Here is a 22,945-nt window from a genome sequence, read left to right as displayed (position 1 = left end):
GAGAATGTTCCATCTCTTGACTTTGGTTGTCATACAGGCGAGGTGTATACATTTGATAAAACTCAACAAACTACACTTGAAAAGGGCGAATGTTATGTATGAACCTTGAAAGCATGACGCTAGGACCGGCCCTGTGGCTTAGCGGTTAAGTGCGCGCGCTCCGCTGCTGGCGGCCCGGGTTTGGATCCCGGGTGCGCACCGATGCACCGCTTCTCCGGCCATGCTGAGGCCACGTCCCACATACAGCAACTAGAAGGATGTGCAGCTATGACATACAACTATCTACTGGGGCTTTGGGGGAAAAAAAATAAATAAATAAAAATTAAAAAAAAAAAGAAAACATTACGCTAATGTGTGGCCTTTTGTATCCGCTTGTTTTTAAGAAATGAGTATTATGGACACATTTGGAGACTCGTACTGTATCATTCTGCTTATCCCAAAAGAGGCAAATCCATAGAGACAGGAAGGAGATCAGTGGTTGCCGGGGGCTGGGGGAGGGGAGTGACGGAGGGGTACGAGGTTTTGTTTTGGGTGATGAGAATGTTCTGGAACTAGATAGTGGTGACGGCTGCACAACTCTGTGAATGTACTAGAAACCATTGAACTGTACACTTAAATGGGTGAATTGTGTGGTATATGAATCAGATCTCAATTAAACTGTCAAAAATGTTAGCGTAATGTTTTCAAGGTTCATTCATAACATTCATCCTTCGTAAGTGTCCCGCTGATGAGTTTTAACAGATGTTTACACCTCAGCTGTTTGGCAACCAAAATCAAGTTATGGGACATTTTAATCCCCCAAGGCGTTTCCTGATGCTTCTCTGCAGGCAGTGCCCCCTCCGCCCCCAGCCCCTCCACCCCTGGCTGGTTTCTGTCCCTGTAGCTTCCGTTTTCCCCAGGGTCGCGTAGACGAAATCACGGCGTGTGGAGGCTTTTGTATCTGGCTTCTTACGCTTAACAAGTGCTGTTGAGGGTTGCCGTGCTCTGGCGTCATCAGGAGTCGGCTCCTTCCTGTCACTGAGCAGTTTTCCAGTGTCTGATACACGCGGCTCATTTGTCAGTCGGTGGACATGGGGGTTGTTTGAAGAGCGTATTTGTTATCGATGGGCGTTTAGGTCAGTCACGGTCCTAGAGGCTTCCTAGCCTTTGCACAGGCGTGTCCTCTGCCGGGAGCGCCCTCCCGTCTTCCTTTCCCGGGAAGCCCAACTCATTTGTTCAGTACCCAGCCACACGTCGCCTCTTCTGGGCAGCCTTCCTGACCGTCCAGGAACGGGCTCGGAGGGCCTGGTTGAGTAAGAGGGAGTGAGGTCCAACGAGGGATTGCCTTGGTCCTCTCTCTCACTCTCTGTGTTCCGGCTGTGATCCTTGACCCCATGGGAGGGGGTGGGGATGGAATCAGCAAAAGGCCGAGCTTGGCCAGGGCCGCTGTCTAATCAGCTGCCTGGTCCAGATGGCTCTGGTCTGGCGTGACCGAAAGGGTGCTGTCCCGCTGATTATACGCAGTGCAAAGTCCGTCCCCACCTGAGCTCGGTCCCTTCATGCCAGGTGACTGCACGGCTGACCTTCTGGGTGCCCTGGCCCTGCCAGGCTCTGTTCTAAGCACTTTCCCTCTGCAAACTCGTCTAAACCTCACCAGCCCTGTGAGGTGGGCGCTGTCATCACGCCTGTTTCACGGATGAGGAAACCAAGGTGCAGAGGGGCCCAGTGACTTGACACCATACCAGGCAGAGGGCAGAGCTGGGTCACTGGAGATGCCCTGTGAGCAAGTCCCCGATGCAGGGGTGTCACCCCAGGGCCCCGAAGCCCCTTCTGTCAGAGAGAGACAGACATGTGGCTTTATCTGGTGACGCATCGGTTTGGCCCTGATTCATCCCCACACCAGGGTGAGCAGGCCAGTGGATGAGGAAAGCACAAGGGGCTTCTGGGATTCTGGAGGCTTCTCTGGGCCCAGCTGCCTTTGCCAGGAAACAGGGCTGGGGGAGGGACGCAGGAACCGGAAACCGGTTTTTTTGATCACTTTATTGAGGTATGATTGACATAAAAAAGCTGTACATATTTGATGTCTGCAACTTGATGAGTTTGGAGATAAGTGCACACCCCTGGAACCATCACCATCGTCTATGCACAGACATATCCATTGCCTCCAAGCGTTTCCTTCCATCCTCTTTATGATTGCTGTTACTATTATTTGTTTTGCTGTGCAAGATGAATAAGTCCTGGAGATCTCCTGTGCCCCATAGTGCCCGTACTTAACAACTCTGTGCTGTGTACCTAAACGTTTGCTAAGAGGGTAGATCTGACGTGTGTGTTTATTACACACACACAAAGAAGGAAACTGGGATCGATGGTGCATTTTCTCCTGGCGGCGTGTGCCAGCGGAAGCCAGGATCGTGGGGACCCCTGGTTAGAGCCCCATGAGTATCTTTCCTGTGGGTGAGGGGATGGCGGAGGGGGCGTGGCGGGACGGCCCCCTCTGTCGCTGCTTCCCGTGGGCCTCTCTTGGTTAAAATCTGAGGATTTCCATCCTGGATGACCCCCCCTCCCACAGCAGCCTCCAGGCTGAGGTGTGAGTTCCACTCGCAGAGCCTGTGCCGAAGGGGTCCGGGGGATCACCTCTGGTGTCAGACCTGCTGCGGGGCCTGGGGAGAGCCACCCAACCTTGGTGGGCCTCAGTTTCCCCATCTGTAACACAGGAGGTCACCCCCTCCGGAGCTGACGGTGGTGAAGTGCTCCAGCAGGCCTGGCAGAGGGGCGGCCTGCGGGCCGGCTGTGGCCTGGGATGTGCCATTTGACTCCTGGGTGTGTCTGATTTTGAAAAACAAGTTGATATAGAAACAATCGAGAGATTCCGTAGAAAGATCTGGATTTCTGGCAGCCCATGAAACATGGGAGGATCTGGAGCAACTGAGCCCTGGGGACCCCAGAGGGGACCCCAGAGAGGACCCCGCAGAGGAGTAGCGGTGGCTGCCTTCGGTTGGGGGTGACCGCGTCGGATCACCACGCCCCCCACCCCGGTGCTCCCCGAATTGCCCGGATGCGTGGGACGTGTCAGGATGGAGTGGGGGCCGGGCCCTCCCCCGCGGCTGTACTTGGGGACACGGCTTCCGTTCCTCGCCCGCTTCCCCGGCCGGCCCCAGGGCCGTGGCCGCGCTGCCCCTGCCTTCCAGAGTGGGGCTGAGGCTGGACACTGACTTCCCTCCCTGCCCGGGCCTGGGGAGCGGAGCACTCGGGCCGGCCCCCACCGGGTCTTGTGGCCCCTTTCCTCACGCGGAGGGGTCAGCGGCAATCTGTCCCCTGCCCCTCTCCCCCAGCCCCACTGAAGGGGAGCCTCTCGACACAGGTCAGGCGGCGGGCGGGGGGCAGCCCCTGGAGGCTGCTCGCTCACTCGTGTCTTTGTTACAAGCGGCAGAGGAAACAAAAAACTAAGGCTAAGAGCGGCTGCCTCGAAGGGCCAAGGGCCGTGGTGCTGGTCAGGAGGTGATAATTCAGGAAAGATCTAGAACAGCCTGGCACGCAGCCACACCTGGGAGGTGCTTGCTTTTGTTGCTGTGCTCGTATCCTGTTTATTCGTCGCTTTATTTGCACGTGTTGGATGCTGAGGTTGTGCAAATGGTCCTCGTGGCCCCGCAGCTGGCAGGAGGATGTGCTCATGGATAAACATTGTTACACCTGAAGCCAGGTCTCAGATTTTATATTAAATCTCCCGGTTTTCATTCTTGGCAGTGAGTCCTACTTTTCCTCTTGTAAATGCGTGTAGGCCAAAGGAGACACGGCTGAGGCCACAGAGTCGCTGGCCCCTTCTACAGACGGGAGGACTGGGGTTCAGAGGTGACCAACTCGCCCGGGTGGCCCTGGGGTTGGCTGCCTCTGTGTCCACCCCTTCCCGGGGTCTCCGGCCGGGGGCGTGGGGCCGGCTGCCGCCCTCTGCCTCCTCCAGGCCTCTGCCTGCTGGTCATGGCTGTCTGGACAGCGGGGTGGCTGTCCGTGTCCCAGAAGGCCACGGTCAGGGGAAGGTGGATGGTGACACAAGTGCCCGGCCGCCTAGCTCTGCGTCATCGGCGCCTATCTGATGGGCTGGCCACTCAGCCGGGCCGGCTCTGAGGGGACGTGAGCCTTGAGGGGGCCGCTGGTGTGGCCAGGCCAGGTAGGGGATTGGGTGGCACTGGGGGGACCTCCTGTGGCTCCGGGGCAGGGAACTGCAGAGCTGAGGAGCGAAGCCAGGATTAGAGGCCACCGTATCTGACAGACAGCTGCCCGCTGGGCTTCGGGCCTGTTTCCTTCGGCCCTTTAAGAAAATCAGGTTTTTGCCAAGCTTCGTACATCAGATCTCATATAAATTTGTGTATTTCTGGCTTTTCTTGGAAAACTGCTCATCCTCATCTCCTTCTGGTCTCTCCCTCACAGCTCTGCTCCTTGCTGTCCCTCAACTCTCTGTCTCGGCACCTCCCTGCCTCAGGGCCTTTGCACTGGCTGTTGCTTCCACGTGGACTTGCCCCCCACCAAATCCGTGTGGTCCCTCACTGCTCACTGCCTGTGGTTTCTGGCTTGGTTTGTTTTTTGCTAACCTCTCAGCTACCTGACAACGCTGTGTAAAACTGCAGCCCTCGTCCCCATCCCTGCTCTGTTGCCACCGTGCTCTGCCACACAGCAGGCATTTTGCACTGGTTGTGGCATGCCTGCGTTTCTCCTGCTGGGATAAGAGCCCCACAGAGCTGTGCGTTTGGGTCTGACTTGTTCACTCTCCCACCCCCAGCTCTTAGCAGAGGGCCTGGCGTGTAGTTGGTCCTCAGTAACTGTTTGCTGAGTGAGTGAATGATCGTTTGGCCACACGGAGCCCCCCTTCCTGCAGGGTGCCCCGTGCTGTGGCTGAGTGGCAGCCACCTCCTGGTCCCCCCATCAGGCTACTGTTGTTAAAACACATTGAAAAACAACGATGTGAATAGATGACCTGTTAACCTTCGTTATGTAAACCGCCGCCCCAGGAGCCCCCTCCCTGATGTGCCTGTGGGGTCCAGCCACGCAGGCTGGCTCTGGGCAGCTATTCTGGAGCCATGAGGTGGGACAGGTGGGCATGGGGGCCCTGGTCGCCCTCCTCACAGGTGTGTTTGTCTCGTCCCCTGCAGAATGTGCGCATTGACCCCAGTAGCATGTCCTTCAACATGTGGAAGGAGATCCCCGTCCCCTTCTACCTGTCCGTCTACTTCTTCAACGTCCTCAACCCCGACGAGATCCTCCAGGGCAAGAAGCCGCAGGTGCAGGAGCGCGGGCCCTACGTGTACAGGTGAGGATGGAGGGCTGGACCATGACTCCCGGGTGGGCGGCCCTGGCAGGGTCAACGTCTCAGAGAGGATCGGGATGGGGCCGCCGTGCTGAGCCCCAGAGATTGTTCCAGAAGCAGGCCAGGCACAGAGGGGTAAGTGATGTCGCTGGAGAAGTTCTTTATGGAGCGGTGAGCAGCGGTGACGTGAATCCGGGGGACGGTGTGTGCGTGTGAGGGAGACACACACACAGACACACACACACGCGCCCAGGGCTGGTCTCTAGGCAGGCAGGGCCTGCTCCCCAAACCTGAGCCCCTGCGGGCTCTGACAGCTCTGCCCTGGACATTCATTCAGCACATGCATTGAGCACCTACTGTGTACCAGCACTGTTCTGGGCATTGGGGAGGCAGCAGGGGACGAGACCGACAAAGGGGCCTGCCTCACAGAGCTGACATTGTGGAGGAGGGGGATACAGGTAATTCATAAGGAAACAGATGTCTCGTATGCTGGCAGGGAGTGAGTGTTAAGTGCCATAAAGAAAAGTCCAGCAGGGTAAGGGGATGCTCTGCGTGTGTGTGCGTCTGCGCGCGTGTGTGTCTTTGGTAGGTGGTCCGGCAAGGCCTCCTGGCCTTGTATGCAAGGGAGTGAGCCGTGGAGAAAGGTGTCCCTGGCAGAGGGAACAGCAGATGCAAAGGCCCTGAGGTGGACAGAGCGTGGTGCGTGTGAGGAGCAGCAGGGAGGCTGGTGTGGTTGGGTGGCATGAGCTGCGGGGATTGGCCAGGAATGAGGTCAGAGATGGGCGGCCCCATCGTGCAGGGCCTGGGGCAGAGGGCAGGGCTCTGGAGGGCAGAGCAGGCGAGGGGCTGACAGAATGCAGTGGTGATGGAAGGGCTTGGGGGTGCGGAGGTGGGAAGGAGCCGGAGGTGGAAGAGTGGGGAGCTCGTGTGAGACGGGCCTGGCGGGCCACGCAAGAGGTGGTCTTTGGCCTGGGAGCCCCGGGAGGGAGCTGCCTTGGTGCAAGTTGCTGCCCGAGGGCTCAGGTCGTGCCTTTGTCTGCTGGCCTCGCCTTGTGCTGGCTGTGGCTTCCCCCCTCTGAGCCCCGATTTGCCCGTCTGCAGGCTGGGGACAGTGTCGGCACAATAGCTGCTTCACGGGGTTATGAGGACACTTGCACGAGATAAGGATAGGCTCCAAGTCATTAAGTCGGCGCCCCGGGACGTGGGGCGCGCGTGCTGGGTGGAGGCGCCTTTTGATCCCTCTGTGTCTCATGGAGGCTTTACAGCAGCTCCCCGCCCCCCTTATCACTGCCATTTAGAGGCCGAGGGGTCAGGGCCCGGGGAGGCGAAGTGACGTGCCCCGTCACACGGCGTGGGCACCCCAGGCCCTGCCGCTGCCCTGCGTGAGCCTGCGGACCTTTAACCACGGCCGCTGGCGCCCGGCCCCTCTGAGGGGACACTGGCCCCGCCCTGGCTTTCCTGGGGGTGGGGGCAGAGAATGTTCCAGCTGTGTGAGGTGCACAGCTGGGTTCTGGGCGGCCTCGGATGGGACTCGGCAGATGTGCCCGAGCTGAGTCAGAGTCAGCTGCACGGATTCACTCATTCACTCACTCATTTATTCACTCATTCACTCACTCATTTATTCACTCATTCGCTCATTTATTCATTCTCTCACTCATTCACTCACTCATTTATTCATTGATTCACTCACTCATTACTCACTCACTCATTCCCTCACTCATTCCCTCACTCATTCCCTCACTCATTCCCTCACTCATTCGGTCATTCCCTCACTCATTCCCTCATTCATTCATTCACTCATTCCCTCATTCACTCAGTCATTCCCTCACTCATTCATTCACTCATTTATTCACTCATTCACTCATTTATTCATTCTCTCATTCACTCACTCATTTATTCATTCATTCACTCACTCACTCATTACTCACTCATTCACTCATTCATTCAGTCATTCCCTCACTCATTCACCCATTCACTCACTCACTCATTCATTCACTCACCCACTCATTTATTCATTCACTCACTCATTTATTCACTCACTCACTCATTTACTCATTTATTCAGTCTTCCCTCACTCCTTCATTCGCTCATTCACTCAGCAAATGTTCACGGAGCACCGACTGGGTGTCTACAGCTGTCGTAGGCACAGGGGACCCAGACGTGGACAAACAGAGAGAGAGTGCTGGGTGCTTGCAGTCGACTTGGGGGAGTCGGAGGGAGATGAACACGTAGAGTCACGTTAGCACCCAAGGGGGCCCCCCGGGGTGTGGAGGGCGTTGCTGCTTTGGCTTTGAGGGGAGCAGGGTGGGCCTCTCCGCCAAGGTGACGGGTGAGCAGACCTGAAGGGGGCGGCTCGGCGGGGTGGGTGTTGGGGTCTGGGGACCCCCGGGGTGGCTGATGAGCCTTGCGGAGGCCTGGGCGCTGGGCGGACTCGGGGGGGGGGGGCGGGTGGCCGCGCGTGGCACTGTGGGGGGAGGTGGCAGGCGGCTGGGCCCGCTGACCCCGCCCCCGCCCGCAGGGAGTTCCGGCACAAGAGCAACATCAGCTTCAACGACAACGACACGGTGTCCTTCCTCGAGTACCGCAGGTACCAGTTCCAGCCCGACAAGTCCTGCGGCCTGGAGAGCGACTACATCGTCATCCCCAACATCCTGGTCATGGTGAGGCCCCCGCTCCGAGGGCGCCGTCTCTCTCGCCGCCCCGCCGGGGGTCCCTGGACGGCGGCTGTGGCTCGCGGGCCGGGCCCTCAGCCCCGTGAGCTGCCCGGGCGCGTCCCCCTGTGTCTGCTTTGGGGGTCCTGGCCCCGTCTTTTCAGTCTGCAGGTCTGAAACCTCCACGAGGAGGTGCTCGTGGGGCTGAGTGGCACCCCAGGCCGCGTCGTCGTCTTGGCCCTGGGGGAGGGCAGCAGGGCCTCCGATCTGTGCGGGCGAGAGTCGCGGCCACAGTTGCAGTTACTGACTGTCATGTGTGTCGGGTCCCAGGACCACCCCAGGGTCGGTGACTGGCCAGGAGGGCTCCCGGGACTCGGCACATGGTGCTCATGGCTGTGACTTATCACAGCGGAAGGTACAGGGCACGGTCAGCGAGGGGACGGCGCAGGGGTGGGGACCAGGCTCAGGCTTCCAGAACTCTCTCCCAGGGGGGTCACACAGGACACGCTGAATCCCGCAGCCACAGGTTGTGACAGCACGTGTGAAGTGTCGTCCGCCAGGGCGCCCAGGAGAGACCCAGCGCCTGGGCTGTCTGTTGGGGTCACGTTGGCCCCCTCTGCCTGGCCCGTCCCCACACCCCAGAGCCCCGGAGGAGGCAGGTGGTCACCGTGAACCGCGCTGTCTGTACAGATGGTCCAGGTGCACAGAGTCCCGCTCATCAGGAAATGGAGGGGACCCTCTGAAATCCAAGTTTCCAGACGCCAGCCGAGGGCCAGCCTTGGCCAGACCGCCCCTAGAGGGTAGCCTCCAGCCCGCCTGTTAACTGCCTCCTGCTGCCACCAAGCGAGCGTTAGGACTGAGTGTCCTGGGGGCTTTACACGTTTACCTTGTTTACTTTCAACGAGCCTATGGGGTAGGTTCTGTTATTTTCTCTATTTCTAGAGGAGGAAAACCGAAGAACAGAGAGGTTAAGTGACTTATCCAGGGTCACCCAGCTAGTAAGGAGCAGATTAGGGCTTTGAACCTACAGAGTTTGGGTCAGGCATCCAGCCTCTGTTGCACTCAGCCCTCCACTCGATCCTTCGTCTACCCAGTCGAGGGTCATCGGACATTTGCTCTGGATCAGGGTGAACTCCCCTAGTGAGTCTGCTGGATGGACGGGGTGGAAGAAGCTCAAATCAGTGTAGCCTAGAGGGCTGACCCGGTGGCGCAGTGGTTAACAGTGTGCAGTCCACTCCGGTGGCCCAGGGTTCGCAGGTTCAGATCCCGGGCACGCACCAACACACCGCTTGTCAAGCCATGCTGTGGCGGCACCCCATATAAAGTAGAGGAAGATGGGCACAGATGTTAGCCCAGGGCCAGTCTTCCTCACACACACACACACACAAAATGTAGCCCGAAGCCTTGTGGCCTACTCCCTCAGAGTGAGATACACACATTTTGGCGGTGAAGTCGCTTTCCCCCACCAATCAGGTTGGCCAAGACTGCGTGATAAAGCCCAGGGCTTATGGGCGTTTCTGGAAACACCCTCACAACTGTCGTTAGGAACGGAGCTGGTATGAGCTTTGGAAGACAGTGACCTTCAATGCAATTTGCATATGCCTTTGACCTCAGAGATTTCTTTTGTAGGAATTTGTCCTCTCGAGAGAATAACACACGTGGGCAAAGATGTTTGTACTCAGGCATATTCATTTCAGCAATGTCGTCAAAGCGAAAGTCTAGAAGCAACCGAAATGTTTATCACGTGGACTTATGTTGTGTAATCTACCACAGCCAGGCCGTGGAATAGTATGCAGCCAGCAAAAGGAGGCAGGGCTGCCTGTGGGGAGCAGAATAGTATAGTCAGTGAAAGGAGGCAGGGCTGCGGGGAGCAGAATAGTATGCAGTCAGCAAAAGGAGACAGGGCTGCCTGCGGGGAGCAGAATAGTATAGTCAGTGAAAGGAGGCAGGGCTGCAGGGAGTGGCACGGAGCCGTCCCTAAGGTCCATCTAAGTGGAGGAGAAGTAAGATGCAGGACACGTACGTTGATGGGGCTACTACTTACTGTTTATAAAGGAGAAATGCTTTGCAGGCACACACCCACTCACACGCCTGTGCTTTTGTGTGCCTAGACCAGGGAGGGCACACTTTTCCTGGAGAGGGCCAGATAGTGAGTATTTCAGGCTTTGGGGGCTGCACGGTGTCTGTGCAGCTCCTCAGCTCTGCCGGTGCAGCGCAGGAGCGGCCACAGACAATGACGTGTACGAGAGGACGTGGCTCTGTTCCACGAAACTTTATTTCATGGACGCTGAGGTGTGACTTGCATATAATTTTCATGTTTTTTGGAATATCCTTCTTTTGTTTTTATTCCACCCGTTTGAAAATGTAGAGAACATTCTTGGCTCCACACTGTACACACGCGGGTGGCGGGCTGTGCTGGCCCCCATCATGGTTCGCTGACCCCCGCTGTAGATCCTCTCTGGAGGAACCCCCGAGAGCCCGCGGCAGTGGGCGCCTCAGGGGAGGAGGAGGGGAAGAGGAAGGTTGGGGACTGGAGAGGGACGTTTATTTTATTTCATGTCCTTTGTGAGTTTTTCAAACCATGTTTGGATTACCTTTAAAAAATTATTATAACGCTAAGGAGACCCTGGTGTGTTCCCTGGATCCAGACCCCTACAGCCTGTGTTTTAGGACGTGCTGGCTGTGCTCACTTTTCTACGGGTTGAGATTGGTTTTTGGATGAGGCGCCTTTACAAAATAAACCAGGTGCCGAGACAGTATCTCCAGAGGAAGGCAGAACTTAGAAAATATATTCACCCAGATTTTGGGTAGAACAGATGTTCGAGGTTCTTGCTGTTTGGGAAGGAGACAATAAGGAAGTGGATAGAGTCTTCGTTAAGACTCTTTTGGTTACAGTGTGACAGTGAAAGTTGCTCCAGACTGGCTTAAGCAAAAAGGGAATTTATGGGCTCATGTTCTTGGAAGGATAAGGATTGTTCTGGTTTCAGGTATGGCTCGATCCAGGGTTCGAACAGGGTTGCCTGGGTCTCTGTTGGTTCCACGCTCTGGCAGACCTGCCCCCAGGGTGGCTATAGCCTTGCACACCCCCAGGTCAAGGCCAGCAGGGGGACCCCCGTCTCCACCCTGCAGCCCCAGCAGATTGTCTCCTTGGCTCTGACTAGGTCACGTCCACTTTCCCAGACCAATCACTGTAGGCAGAAGGAGGAAGCTTTCTGATTGGCTGGGCCTGAGCCATGAGCCCTGCTCTGGGGCTGGGGGTGGAGTTAACTTAGCCTGAATCCAGGAGCACGTGTGGTCCTGCCACTGAAGGGTCAGGGCTGGTTCTGGACACTCCAGCCGCCCCACAAGCCCCTGCAGGGCCCTCCTAGGCCCCCGCCTTTCCCGGCGTGGCCTCTGCCTTGAGACCCGGCTTGGAGTCTGCGGGCGGGAGGAAGGAGCGGCCGTGTCCGGCCTCTGACCCGTGCCGCCCCGCCCCGCAGAGCGCGGCAGTGATGATGGAAGACAGGCCTCTGAGCCTGAAGCTGATGATGACCTTGGCCTTCACCACCCTCGGCGAGCGCGCCTTCATGAACCGCACCGTCGGCGAGATCATGTGGGGCTACGACGACCCCCTCATGGACCTCATCAATACCTACCTGCCAAACTTGTTTCCCTTCAAGGGCAAGTTCGGGCTATTTGCCGAGGTAAGTGTGCCCAGCGAGAAGTTCAGGGCTTGTCTCGTCCCCCGTTGACACAGCCTGGAAACTGGATACCAGCTTGCCTTTGGAGCTGGCTAGGGGTCCGGGGCTGTGGGTTGTAAACAGCAGAAAATGTAACTCAAACTGGCATGAGCAAAATACAGAATTTGTTGGCTCATAAAACTGAAAACTCTGGGGATGGGTTCAGGTACAGCTTGATCCAGGCTCAAATGATGTGATTGGGGCTGAGTTAGACAATTGGAGGCTGTGGTAGAAGAAGGAGGAATGGCTGCTGGGGAGGCAGATCACAGATGTTGACTGTAGCATTGCGCTGAGCTGCCTGCTTTTTCTTCATCTTGACCCCTGGTAACCTGGTAGGGTCAGTGATTGGGCTCCTGGGCCATGATCTGATGTAGAGTCTGATCCCTGACCTCTGACCCCTGACCTTGGCTCCCTTGACCACAGGTTTTAACAAGCCCTCTGGGTTGCTTCAGCCTCAACCTCCTCTTTGGGCTCTGCTGATCTGGTGTAGAGTGTTAGGGATGTGGGGATCATGATTCTGTATCTGGCACATGATACGTTTTTGACCAGGATGACAGGTTCTGGGTGTGGGGGTCAGTTGGAAGTTTGGGGTAAGTGACATGATTCTGTAAAAGCATCCTGTAAACTTGTAAACAAATGAAAGTTATTACAAATTCAGTAGCCTACCTATAGTCTATGTTTGACCTTGTGTAATGTGAAAACCCCAAAATAATAGTCCAGCCATGACTGTTCAGTGTTGATATGGTGGCTTCATACTCTTTAGGGATCTAGAATCCTACTACTATGCTCTGCTATCCTTGGGGCATGGTTTCCATACTCCAGATTACTGCGTGCCCAAGATGGCTGCTAGGGCACCAGATATCACATCCACATTCCAGGCAGCACAGCAGGAAGGAAAAAGTGGTGGGGGACGGAGGGGCAGGCAGACAAGTTGAGGACAAAACAGCATGTCCCATCTATCTCCCTCTTCAGGGGGGAGAAAACCAATTTCCACTTACTTTCCATTGGCCAGAACTTAGTCACGTGGCCACACCTAGCTGCAAGGGAAGCTGGGAAATGTAGCCGTTTAGCTGTGTGTGTTGATGCTCTGAGTAAGGTTTGGGTTTTGTTATGAAGGCGAAAGGGGAGAATGGGCTTTGGGTAGTAACTAGCAGTCTCTGATACACTGCATATTATAATTATTAGTTGTCCTTTCAGGTGAGCATTTATTAATGATAATAACAATAATAATAAAAATAAAGACCAGCATTTCGAGCCGACTGTGTCCTGGGCACCGTGCTCAGCAGTTTTTACACATTAGCTCTTTTCACGCTCCCGACGCCCCTTTGTAGTGGCTCCTGTTATTCTCTCCCCGTGAGGGCTGGGGTGTGGGCCCGTGGAGCTCGGGATGGACGGGTGATGTGACGAGGACACCCAGCTCTCAGGAGGCCAGAGCACGGCTTTGAGCTGGGCCCTGCTCTGGAGCCTGTTGGCCTGATGGGTCAGTAATCGATGTAGCCGTGTGGCCAGGGAACAGCCCTTGCTGAGTCCTGACGGGGGCCGCCCCCTACAGTTTATGGCCTCTTGAGAGCTACAGCGATGCTTCTGGGTTTGACCAGTGGTCATTCATTCCTTCGTACACTTTGCATGTCTTTGCTCTGAAGCAGAAACCTGCTTCTAGGAGATACGCTGAGTGCCAGAGCCTGGGGCTTCCCATCCGGAAGATGCTCCATAAACCTTGGGTCCTGTATCTGTCAGGCCAGGCCGGGCTGTGCTGCGTAACAAGCATCCCCAGAATCTCAGTGGCTAAAACAACAGAGTTCATTTCTGCTTGTACTCCATGTCCAGTGTGGGGGACCAGGGGGCCCTCTGCTCTTTGTGGTCACTCGGGGTCCCAGCCGAGGGCGGCTGCCCTGGCCCCACACGTCCCCGGTCCCTGCGGCAGTGGTGGAAGGCCTGGTGAACTGTGCACACATCGGCTGTTAGAGCTTCCGCCCGGAAGGGTGACGCCACCTCTGCTGCTTTTGCACTGACTGCAGAGGTCGCGTGGCCACGCTTACGTGCATGTCTCGGGTGGTGCTTCCCGTCGCCTGGGAGGAGACCAGACTCTCCTTGAGTCGGGAGGGGAAGGTGGGAAGGTGATGACGCTGTCATCAGGGCGGCGTCCCTCCTGGAAAGCCCCCAAGTCCTCCTCCTGGTCGCCAGGCGCTGGGGGTGCAGCGTGAACAAGACCACGAGACCCCTGTCCGCCGGGCGGAGGGGGACACTTGTAACTAAGCAGGCGGGCTCGAGGGCCGGCCCTGGTCCTCTGCCCCCGGCCTGAGGCTTAAAGATGCTGTTGGTGCCGTTGTCGCAGCTCAACAACTCCGACTCCGGGCTCTTCACCGTGTTCACGGGGGTCAAGGACTTCAGCAGGATCCACCTGGTGGACAAGTGGAACGGACTCAGCAAGGTGAGGCGGGAGGCGCGGCCCCGCCGGGGGCCGGGCGGGATGAGGCCGCCTTCCTTCTCCCGAGACCCGCGGGGCCCCCGGGAGCGAGAGCGCTCGGAGTTGGGGTTCTGTCTGTGGTTAGGGCTCCACAGCTCTTGGTTCCAGATGGCTGGGTGGGGAATAGACGCTATTTATTTAGCTCCTACTGTATGCTAAGAACTGAGTTCGTTCTTTCCTTTGGTTCTTAATTTACAAAAAATGTTTTAAAAATATTACACTGATGATATAACGATTCATTGCATTAAAAGATATTACTGAGTGAAAAAAAATTACCCTAGAAATTACACAGGAAAACATTCACATTAAAAAAATAAAACAGAGACAGATGTAAAATGCACTGTATACCCCCACCCCGAGCCACAGAGGACACCCACAGTTATCAGCATTGGGTATGTGCTTCCCGTCTGTTTTTATCCATTTTCATGCCTGTTTGTACACACAGAAACACGGGAGTGTCTCTTTTTTTCCTTTGGACAGAATGAAATCATACCGTGTGCGTGGTTTTGCAACTGGCTTTGTTCACCTTAGCGGCCTTTTCTCAGTATGCATGAAAATGTGCAGTGTGTTGCTCACACCTCCCAGATGCTCGCCGCGGTGGTCCTGCGGAGCCCGAGTGCTGGGGACAGATCGCACCCCGGGCTGCCCGGAACGGCAGGGTTACCGTTTGCAGCCGGTAAAAACCATTCGTAGTGGCTGCTGTTAGGATTCTCTTTGGGTTGGTTCTTCAGTATGAAAATATACATGTGCACATAATTGAAAACGTTCCGCTGGTACAGGAGGGTAGGAAGTGAGGGTCTGTTTTCTTTCTGTCGGGGTCTCACTCCCCAGAGGCAACTCCTGTTTCGAGGTCTCGTGGTGGCCGCTGTTATGATTTTCAATATTTTCCTTACTGTGCCACCTCCTGACTTTGTCTGTTTTTAGGAAGCATCTGGTGGCTTCCTCTCTGAGAGGTGGGGTTGTCACTGCCCCACCTCCCACCTCCTCTGTTCCCTGCGCTCCTTGGAGATGTGGGTGACAGGCCCATTTTACAGGTGAAGCCACCGAGTCGCCGGCGGAGTTGCACATTCAAAGACCCGTAGTTGGGGAGCTGCCCTCTGTCTACACAGCCTGCTCTCCTCCTCCTGTCCACGGATAGTCCTGGGAATTGACGTCTACCCCCGGGCACACGGCCTGCGCAGTCGCAGCTCCGTCGGGGGTGAGCCGGAGAGCCTTTCCAGAGAGGCCTTGCTGTCCTGAGTGGCCGTGTCTGCGTCTTCCCTGCAGGTCGACTTCTGGCACTCGGATCAGTGCAACATGATTAACGGAACTTCGGGGCAGATGTGGGCGCCCTTCATGACGCCCGAGTCCTCGCTGGAGTTCTACAGCCCCGACGCCTGCCGGTAACTGCTCGGACGCGGGGCAGCTGGGCCTCCTGGGCCGCGGGATCGGCTTCGTGGATGCCCGCAGCCTCTTCAGGTGGCTTTTGGGTGCACCGGGAGAGCGTCTTGGCTCTGTGTCTCCACGGCCCACGGCGCCATCTTGAATTCTCTTAGGCTGCACCACGAGGAGCCGAAGTCCACGGCTCGCGCCTTTGCAGGGCCCAGGGAGGCTGCTGGCAGTTGTCGGGGCGTGGCGGTGGCCGTGGCCGTGGCGCGGGCAGGAAATGATCAGGGTCGCAGGGGGCGGGCAGATAAGGCACACCTGGCTTCCCTGTGGTGTCCGTCTGGCTGCCCCGGTGTCCATTTGGACGCGGACACATCTGGATGCTGCTCCTATGGCCCCTTCAGTCTCCAGAGTGGTGGCCTCGGGGTCTGCGTGGGGCTGTCCAGGGGCCCCGGCAGAGGGGTGAGGACGGACAGGACCCTAGAGCCCTTCTCTGGGCGCCCGTGGACACCTGACCACCTCAAGTGGGCGTTTTCTAAAAACAAGGACACTTTCTTACGTAACCAAATTGCCGTCATCAAAAGGAGGAAATTGAGCATTGAAATAGTGCTAGAAACGTCTAGGCCGGTTCTGTCCAATAAAAATGTAGTGCAGGTCCCACCCACAGTTTTAGATTTTCTGGTGGCCACGTTACAGTAACGAGAAACAGGTGGGAATCATTTTAAGGGTGGGTTTCATTTGACCCAGTACGTCCAAAATATAGTCATTTCAGCGTGGATGTGACGTAAAGTATCACTGAAGACACGTTTTACAATTTTCTGTATCAAGTCGTGGGAACCTGGAACGTACCTTCCACCGACAGCGAATCCCAGCTTGGCCCCGTTTCAAGGGCTCTCGAGCCGCGTGTGATGAGCGGCTCCGTGGACAGCAGGGTGTCACGGCTCTGATCCACAGGCCACCGTCAAATTAGAGGGCCTTTGAGACACACGGCGGGGTGAACGGAGAGAGGGTGAATGGGGTGTGGGGCGTGTCTGCTGCCCGAGGAGGGGACAGCCAAACCACGACCTGAGTGCGGAACTGAAGTCTGAGTTGTGAGGGTGAGGGAGCACATTCCAGGCCGGGGGGGCAGCAGATACAAAGGCCCGGGGGCAGGAGGGAGCACGGTTGAGGAACAGCACGGAGGCCCGTGGGTGCATAAAAAAGTAGGTGGGGCTAGACCCCACAGATGCTTGTGGGCCGTGGTGAGGATGTTGGGTCTTGTTATAGGTGACACTGGAAAGGATTGCAGTCTTAAGTGGGGACGTGATATATCTGATCTTGTTCTAAAGCCCCGTCTGCGTGTGGAGGGTAGACTGGCGTGTGGGGGGCAGTGCAGGGGAGAGAAGAGGCTCCACGTGGGCTGTTTTCAGCAGGACCAGGTCCCGGGTGTCACTGTCCACCCCATCTGTCCCCACAGGTCCATGAAGCTGATCTACAAGGAGTCGGGGGAGTTCGAGGGCATCCCCACCTATCGCTTTGTGGCCCCTGACACCTTATTTGCCAACGGCTCCGTCTACCCGCCCAACGAGGGCTTCTGCCCGTGCCGGGAGTCCGGAATCCTGAACGTCAGCACGTGCAGGTTCAGTACGTGTCACCCTTGGGACCGGGACGGGGACGGGAGGGTGCGATGGACGTGCCCAGGGGCTTATCTGCCCCCGTCTGCTTAACCTCTGGCCTCTGTACTCTTGATAATCCCATTAGGCCGCGATAGTGAGGACAGCAGGAAGATAATTTGAGAAAAACATATGCTGTGCGCGAGTTGCTGTCGTAATGAATTCCTCCTCACTTAGTGGCTCAGAACAACACACATGCATCGTCTTGACTGGTTCTGTAGTTCGAAAGTCCCACACAGGTCTCCGCAGCTGCCAGCAGGCTGCGTGCCTCTCTGGAGGCTTGAGAGGAGAATCCGTTTCTCTGCCTTTTCCGGCTTCCAGAGGCCACTAGGATTCCTTGGCTTGTGGCCCCCTTCCTCCATGCTCAGCGCCAGCATCATCGCGTCTCTGATCCGTCCCCCTCCTGTGCTCCCAGCTCTTGCTCAGACTGTCTTCCGCGTCCCTCTGCTAGCGTTAAGGACCCTGGAGACGATATGGGGCCCACCCGGGTAATCTGGGCCACGCTCCTTGTTTTAAGGTGATTAGCAGCCTTAATTGCCCTTTGCCGTGTAACCTGACGTGGTGGCAGGTTCTGGATTAGGACGCTGACGTCCTTGGGGAGGGCGTTACTCTGCCCCCCCCACCCCCGCGATATGTAGCCTGAGGGTGAGGCCTCGTGGGGGGCCCTTCCCCCACCCTGGGAGGAGAGCAGCTGGCAGTGGTCCCGCCGTGCTGTGCCGTAGAATCTTGTTCCGCGGTGGCGGTTCCAGGGCTGGGTGTGATCACTGGTGCTGGCACGGCGTCCTCTGGCACCGCCAGCTTTTCAGTTGTGTGCCAGCTCCCGAGATGCGCCCCCCTCAGCTGCTCAATTTGAACACTTGGCTGTCAGCGCGATTGCCTTCTCCTCACCCTCAGCCGGCTCCTCGGGAAGCCCCGTCGGCTCTGCCCCCAGATTAAGTCCTTCCTCCCCGTGACCGGCCGCCTCGTGGTCCAGGCCCCGTCACCTCGTACCGGCCGTCCAGGCCCCTCCGGCTGGCGTTGTTCCCGCCCTGCGTACGAGCTGTTCCCCAGACTGTCCCGTGTGGTCACCCCTGGCCTCGTGTGGCTGTTTAAACTGAAACTGGTTTGACTGAAATCAAATGGAAAAGGCAGCTCCTTCAGCACACTGGCCACGTTTAAACGCGCACCACCCGCCGTGCTTAGTGACGACCGTATGGGACGGGCGGCGCAGAAGGGGAGCATTTTCGTCATCGTAGAAAGTTCTGTTGGATGCTGTTCCAGAGAGCAGCCCAGGGGCCCTTTCAGAAGCGCAGACTGCCACCCAGCTCTCTGCTTCGAGGTCTGTATAGCGAGGCCCTGACTGGGGCCTCAGTGCTCACCGGGGTCTGGCCTCTGCCGGCCTATCCAGCATCATTTCTTCCTGTACTGCCTCCACTAACTATTCTTCAGCACTGCTGCCTTTTCCCTGCTTCTAGAATATATCAAGTTTAGTCCTACCTCAGGGCCTTTGCATCAGCTGTTCCTCCTGTTGGAGGGCTCTTTCCCCAGATACCATCTGCATCTTGGTGGGTCTTTCCCTCACCTCCTTTCCGCTTATTCAAATGCCACCCCCTCCAGGAGGTCTGCTCTGATTTCCTGTTCTAAAGTCCCGGTCCCCCCTCCCAGCTGCTCTCTGTTTCACCTTTGATTGCCTTCTTGGTGCTCATCGTCCTCTGAAATCACTGACTGTGTGTTTTTGTTTACTTGTTTGTCTGTCTCCTCCTCTAGACTGTAAACGCCATAGGCAGGGCTCTGTCCTCAGCTTCTAGAATGTGCCTGGTATGTAGTGGGGACTCACACAGTGTCTGAACATATGGATGTGTGGGCGTATCCTGCACTTAGGAAATTGAGGCTGAAGGCTGGGACGTGACCAGGACACGAAGCCACTCCTCGTCTGACTGGGTCTTGGCTTTTGGGGGCCTGTTTGGCTGAAGCCACATTTCTAGCTGGAGATGGGGGTTCGGGGAGGGGAGTCTGCGCAGGGTGAGAGGAAGGTCTGTCAGCAGGTCTCCCCAAGTTCAGGCAGGACGGGGGGCTCCGTGGTCAACGGGTTAGGAGCTGGGGTCTGGACACGCCCGCTCTGCCATGGCCTCATCCGGCCTGCCCGGCCTTGTCCTCTGTTTAATCCTGTCCTCGCTGGCATCTATGGGGATTTCTGCTTGTAGGGGGTGACGGTGCAGAGACCTGTAGGCCGTGTGCTGCAGTTGCTGTGGCGAGTGGCAGGTGCTCCAGCAACCCGATAGGCCCCACAGGGCTCTTCTTGGTTTGTGTAACGGGAAATTCCAGAGCACGTCCTGTATCAGGCGTGGCTCCAGAGCCCAGCGGGTGTCTGAAGCTGCCTTTCACCATGTGCCAGCTCGGTTTTCCTCCTTCGCTGCCAGGCAGGCTCTCCCCTCGACGCTTCAGGCTCACCTCCTCCCGCTCTGCATCCTGCAGAAGGGGGCACCTGGGTCCTCTTCACTCTAGCAGAAGTCTCAGGGTTCGCTCTGATTAGTCTGCCTTGGGTCACATGGCCAGCTCTGAACCAATCACTGTGGCCCAGGGTGGGCTGTGCTGATTGGCCAGGCTGTGTCACATGCTCAGCGCCTGGCTCCACATTGCCAGTGGCTGAGAGTAGGAGAGGGGCTTCATCGTGTTGTGGGTTCCAGAAGAAAGAGGGGGTACCGGGCAGGCAGAAACTACATGTCCATCCACTACAGAGGGCTGGGGATGGGGTTTGCACTGCCTCATCTTAGCATGTCTGCCAAAGAACTTCAAAAGTGTGAGGGAATTTAAAAATATTTATGTAAATAAAGTTTTTCTTTTATGTTGAAATAAACATATATACAGAGAGGTGCCCGAATAACCTGTGCAGTTTGGAATTCCACAAAGTGAACACACCCATGAAACCAGCACCCTGATCAAGAAACAGAACAGGAATGGCCCCAGATGCCTCATGGGCCCCTCCCTGTCATTGGCCTGACTTCTAGCACCCCAGCTTTCCTTGTCTTTGGTCTTTATGTGAACAGAATCATAAAGCAGAGACTCCTTTGTTCTTTTTTTCTGGCTTCTTTCGCCCACTGTTACATTGGTGAGGTCCATTCCTGTTGTTGTGGGTGTTGTGGGCACCTTCTTCCTTGCTGTATAGTATTCCGTCATGCGGACACACTTCAGTTTCCTTACGCCTTCTACCGTTCATGGGTATCCGGGTTTCTGTTCATTGACCATTACCCTAGTGTTGCCAGGAACATTCTCCTACATGTCTTTTGGTGTGCCTGTGTCTACCTTTCTGTGAAATTTTATCTGAAGATGAGAAATACCCACACATTTCTTTCTAGGCCTTGAAAATTGCTTGGACCCAGTGACCTCTCTCTCCTCAAACCTCTGTGCTGTGTAAGGCCCTCAGACTTGCTCAGTAGAGCCCCTTAATTGTAATACGTGGTGATCTTGGGCAATTACTTCTGATTAGATGTGCCATAAAACTATAAATTAATTACCACTTATTACCTGGGTGGGTCTCTCTCAGTCTGTTTGGAAATAAAATAGGAAGAAACGCATGCACATGCGCATGCTATTAAAAAGCCAGACGGGGGGCCAGCCCGGTGGTGTAGTGGTTAGGTTCATGCACACTCTGCTTTGGCGGCACAGGGTTCGCAGGTTCGGATCCTGGGCACAGACCTATGCACCGCTCATCAAGCCACGCTGTGGTGGTGTCCCATATATTAAAAAAATAGAGGAAGATGGGCATAGATGTTAGCTCAGGGCCAATCTTCTTCACCAAAAAAACAAACCAAAAAAAAAATCCAGACAGGCTTAACATCCAAAGCAGGGGTGGGTGATGGCACATTGGTCCAGCCCACTTCAGTCTCCCCCGGCCTTGGAGGCCTGACGGGGCTTGTCTGAGATTCTACACCTTCAAGGGCCTGCCTCGGTGACTGCCTCCCTTACTGAGGGCCTCAGAGTTCTGCCGCCTGTAAATATGGGCCCTTGTGTAGACCCTGTTGGTCTCCTTTCACGGGGGAGATGGGTGGATGGCAAACAGGGTTTTCCAGATTGTGGGACATTATCCCTGGGGGTCTCAAGATGAAACCTTCAAAGGTCGAAGGAGGCAGCTTTACATAACCTTGACTTACGCAGTGAGAGAGGGCTTCTGGTTTCCATTCTCTTCCCGTCCTTCCGGAACCTCCAGGAGAAGGTCTCTGTCAGTGCTGAGAGGGATTACACGCCCTTCTGACACTCACGTGTCTCTCTCTCTAACAGAGGAAGAGCAGGACGGGGGTCGAAGCCTGGTGCAGGTATTTAGTTAGAATGTACGACATTCATCGGTTTCCATTGTGTTTATTTATATTTACTTTCTAATTGTGGCAAGTGTTTGCCAGTTATGACTCAGATATAAAGCTCCCCTTTAAAATAGAGCTATTTAAGTAAAGCCAGGGCAGTTGGTTCAGAGAAGCATGTTGTATCCAGATACGGCCAATGGAGGAAGGACCAGGATGGATGAATGAATGTTGAGAAGCATTAAGGCCGTGAATGGAAAAGGCCTGGGAAAAATGAAGTCAGGCCTCAGTAAAATCCCAGCTTTTGTTTCAGACCAATGCTTGGATTTGCTAAGCAAGCGGAAAGAGTCCAGACATTTGAGGTTGCCAGATGCACATGAACGTGAATGCTGGTCACCAGGCTAGCTGTGGACGGGCTGGAAGTTTTAGGGAAGGAGACTTGTGAGTTTTGTTTGTTTTTTCTTTCTCTTTTTTGTGTTAAGGTGAAGTTCACATAACATAATTGTTTTTTTTTTTTGGTGAGGAAGATTGGCCCTGAGCTAACATCCGTGCCCATCTTGCTCTACTTTATATGGGACGCCGCCACAGCATGGCTTGAGAAACGGTGCATAGGTCCACGCCCAGGATCCAAACCCGTGAACCCCAGGCCACTGAAGTGGAACGCGTGAGCTTAACCACTACGCCACCAGGCCGGCCCCTAAAATTAACCGTTTTTAAGTGTATAATTCAGTGGCATTCAGTGCATTCAAAACGTTGTGCAGCTATCACCACTATCTAGTTCCAGAACATTCTCATCATCCCACAAGGAGGCCCGGTGCCCATTAGCAGTCGCTCCCATCTCCCCTCCCCCAGGCCCTGGCCACCACCGTCTTCGTTCTGTCTCTGTGATTTGCCTGTTGTGGATCCTCATGGGTTGTGAGAGAGGCTCATTCCTGCCCTCGTGAACTCGTTGTCCGTCAGGCCCGCTGTCCGTTGTCCTGAGCACGAGAGGATGCGCTGGCGTTGGCCTTGCTTGGCTGGTTGATGGAGGGGTTCAGCCTCGTCTGTCTAGGTGTGAATTTCTCCTTCAGAGGGGCCCGGGTCAGTCCCTGTTCACCTGAGGTGGCGTCCACCCGCAGACCGGCTGCCAGGACACAAGGAGCAGAGCAGGTGTGTCTTCTCCCTCCGTGGACGCAGGGAGACCTGGCCGCAGGTGTGCACACCTGAGCCTCTCTGATCATTGGTGTGTCGCCTGCAGAGGACAGTCTGGGCTGGTTGGCTTGGCGATGAAGATCCCGACCCCCCCGCCCCCAAAGTTCAGTCTGGCCTTGACTTGCCCTTCTGTCCTCACCTCCCGTGCCTCCCCTCCACGCACCATATGCACCGTGCATTTTCCCACCTCCCTGCGTTCGTTTCTGCCGGTCCTTCCGCCTGGAATGCCGTTCCCTAGATTTCTCTGCCTCGCATCTTTTAGCCTTCTTCTTTTCCTTTGTTTGATCTCTGCCGCCAGAATCAGCACCTCCTCCTTTCCCGTTCCTGTGGCACAGAGCTTGCCCCCTG

General features: G+C 56.0%; 1 protein-coding gene across 2 annotated transcripts in view; it reads left to right on the top strand.

The window, feature by feature from the left end:
* The window catches only part of SCARB1 (scavenger receptor class B member 1), a 71,687-nt gene that overhangs the window by 33,262 nt on the left and 15,480 nt on the right, over positions 1–22,945 (top strand). For both annotated transcript variants that reach the window (XM_087423453.1, XM_087423452.1), the window contains exons 2-7: positions 5,124–5,281; positions 7,797–7,938; positions 11,409–11,612; positions 13,984–14,079; positions 15,382–15,497; positions 16,937–17,103. In XM_087423453.1, coding sequence (XP_087279579.1) covers positions 5,124–5,281; positions 7,797–7,938; positions 11,409–11,612; positions 13,984–14,079; positions 15,382–15,497; positions 16,937–17,103 — 883 coding nt within the window. The remainder of the gene's footprint in view (positions 1–5,123; positions 5,282–7,796; positions 7,939–11,408; positions 11,613–13,983; positions 14,080–15,381; positions 15,498–16,936; positions 17,104–22,945) is intronic.

The sequence above is a fragment of the Ceratotherium simum genome, chromosome 35, assembly GCF_057802395.1.
Source record: "Ceratotherium simum simum isolate JZ-2026a chromosome 35, ASM5780239v1, whole genome shotgun sequence".
In the NCBI taxonomy this organism is placed as follows: domain Eukaryota; kingdom Metazoa; phylum Chordata; class Mammalia; order Perissodactyla; family Rhinocerotidae; genus Ceratotherium; species Ceratotherium simum.
This window is presented reverse-complemented; position numbering and strand designations above follow the sequence as displayed.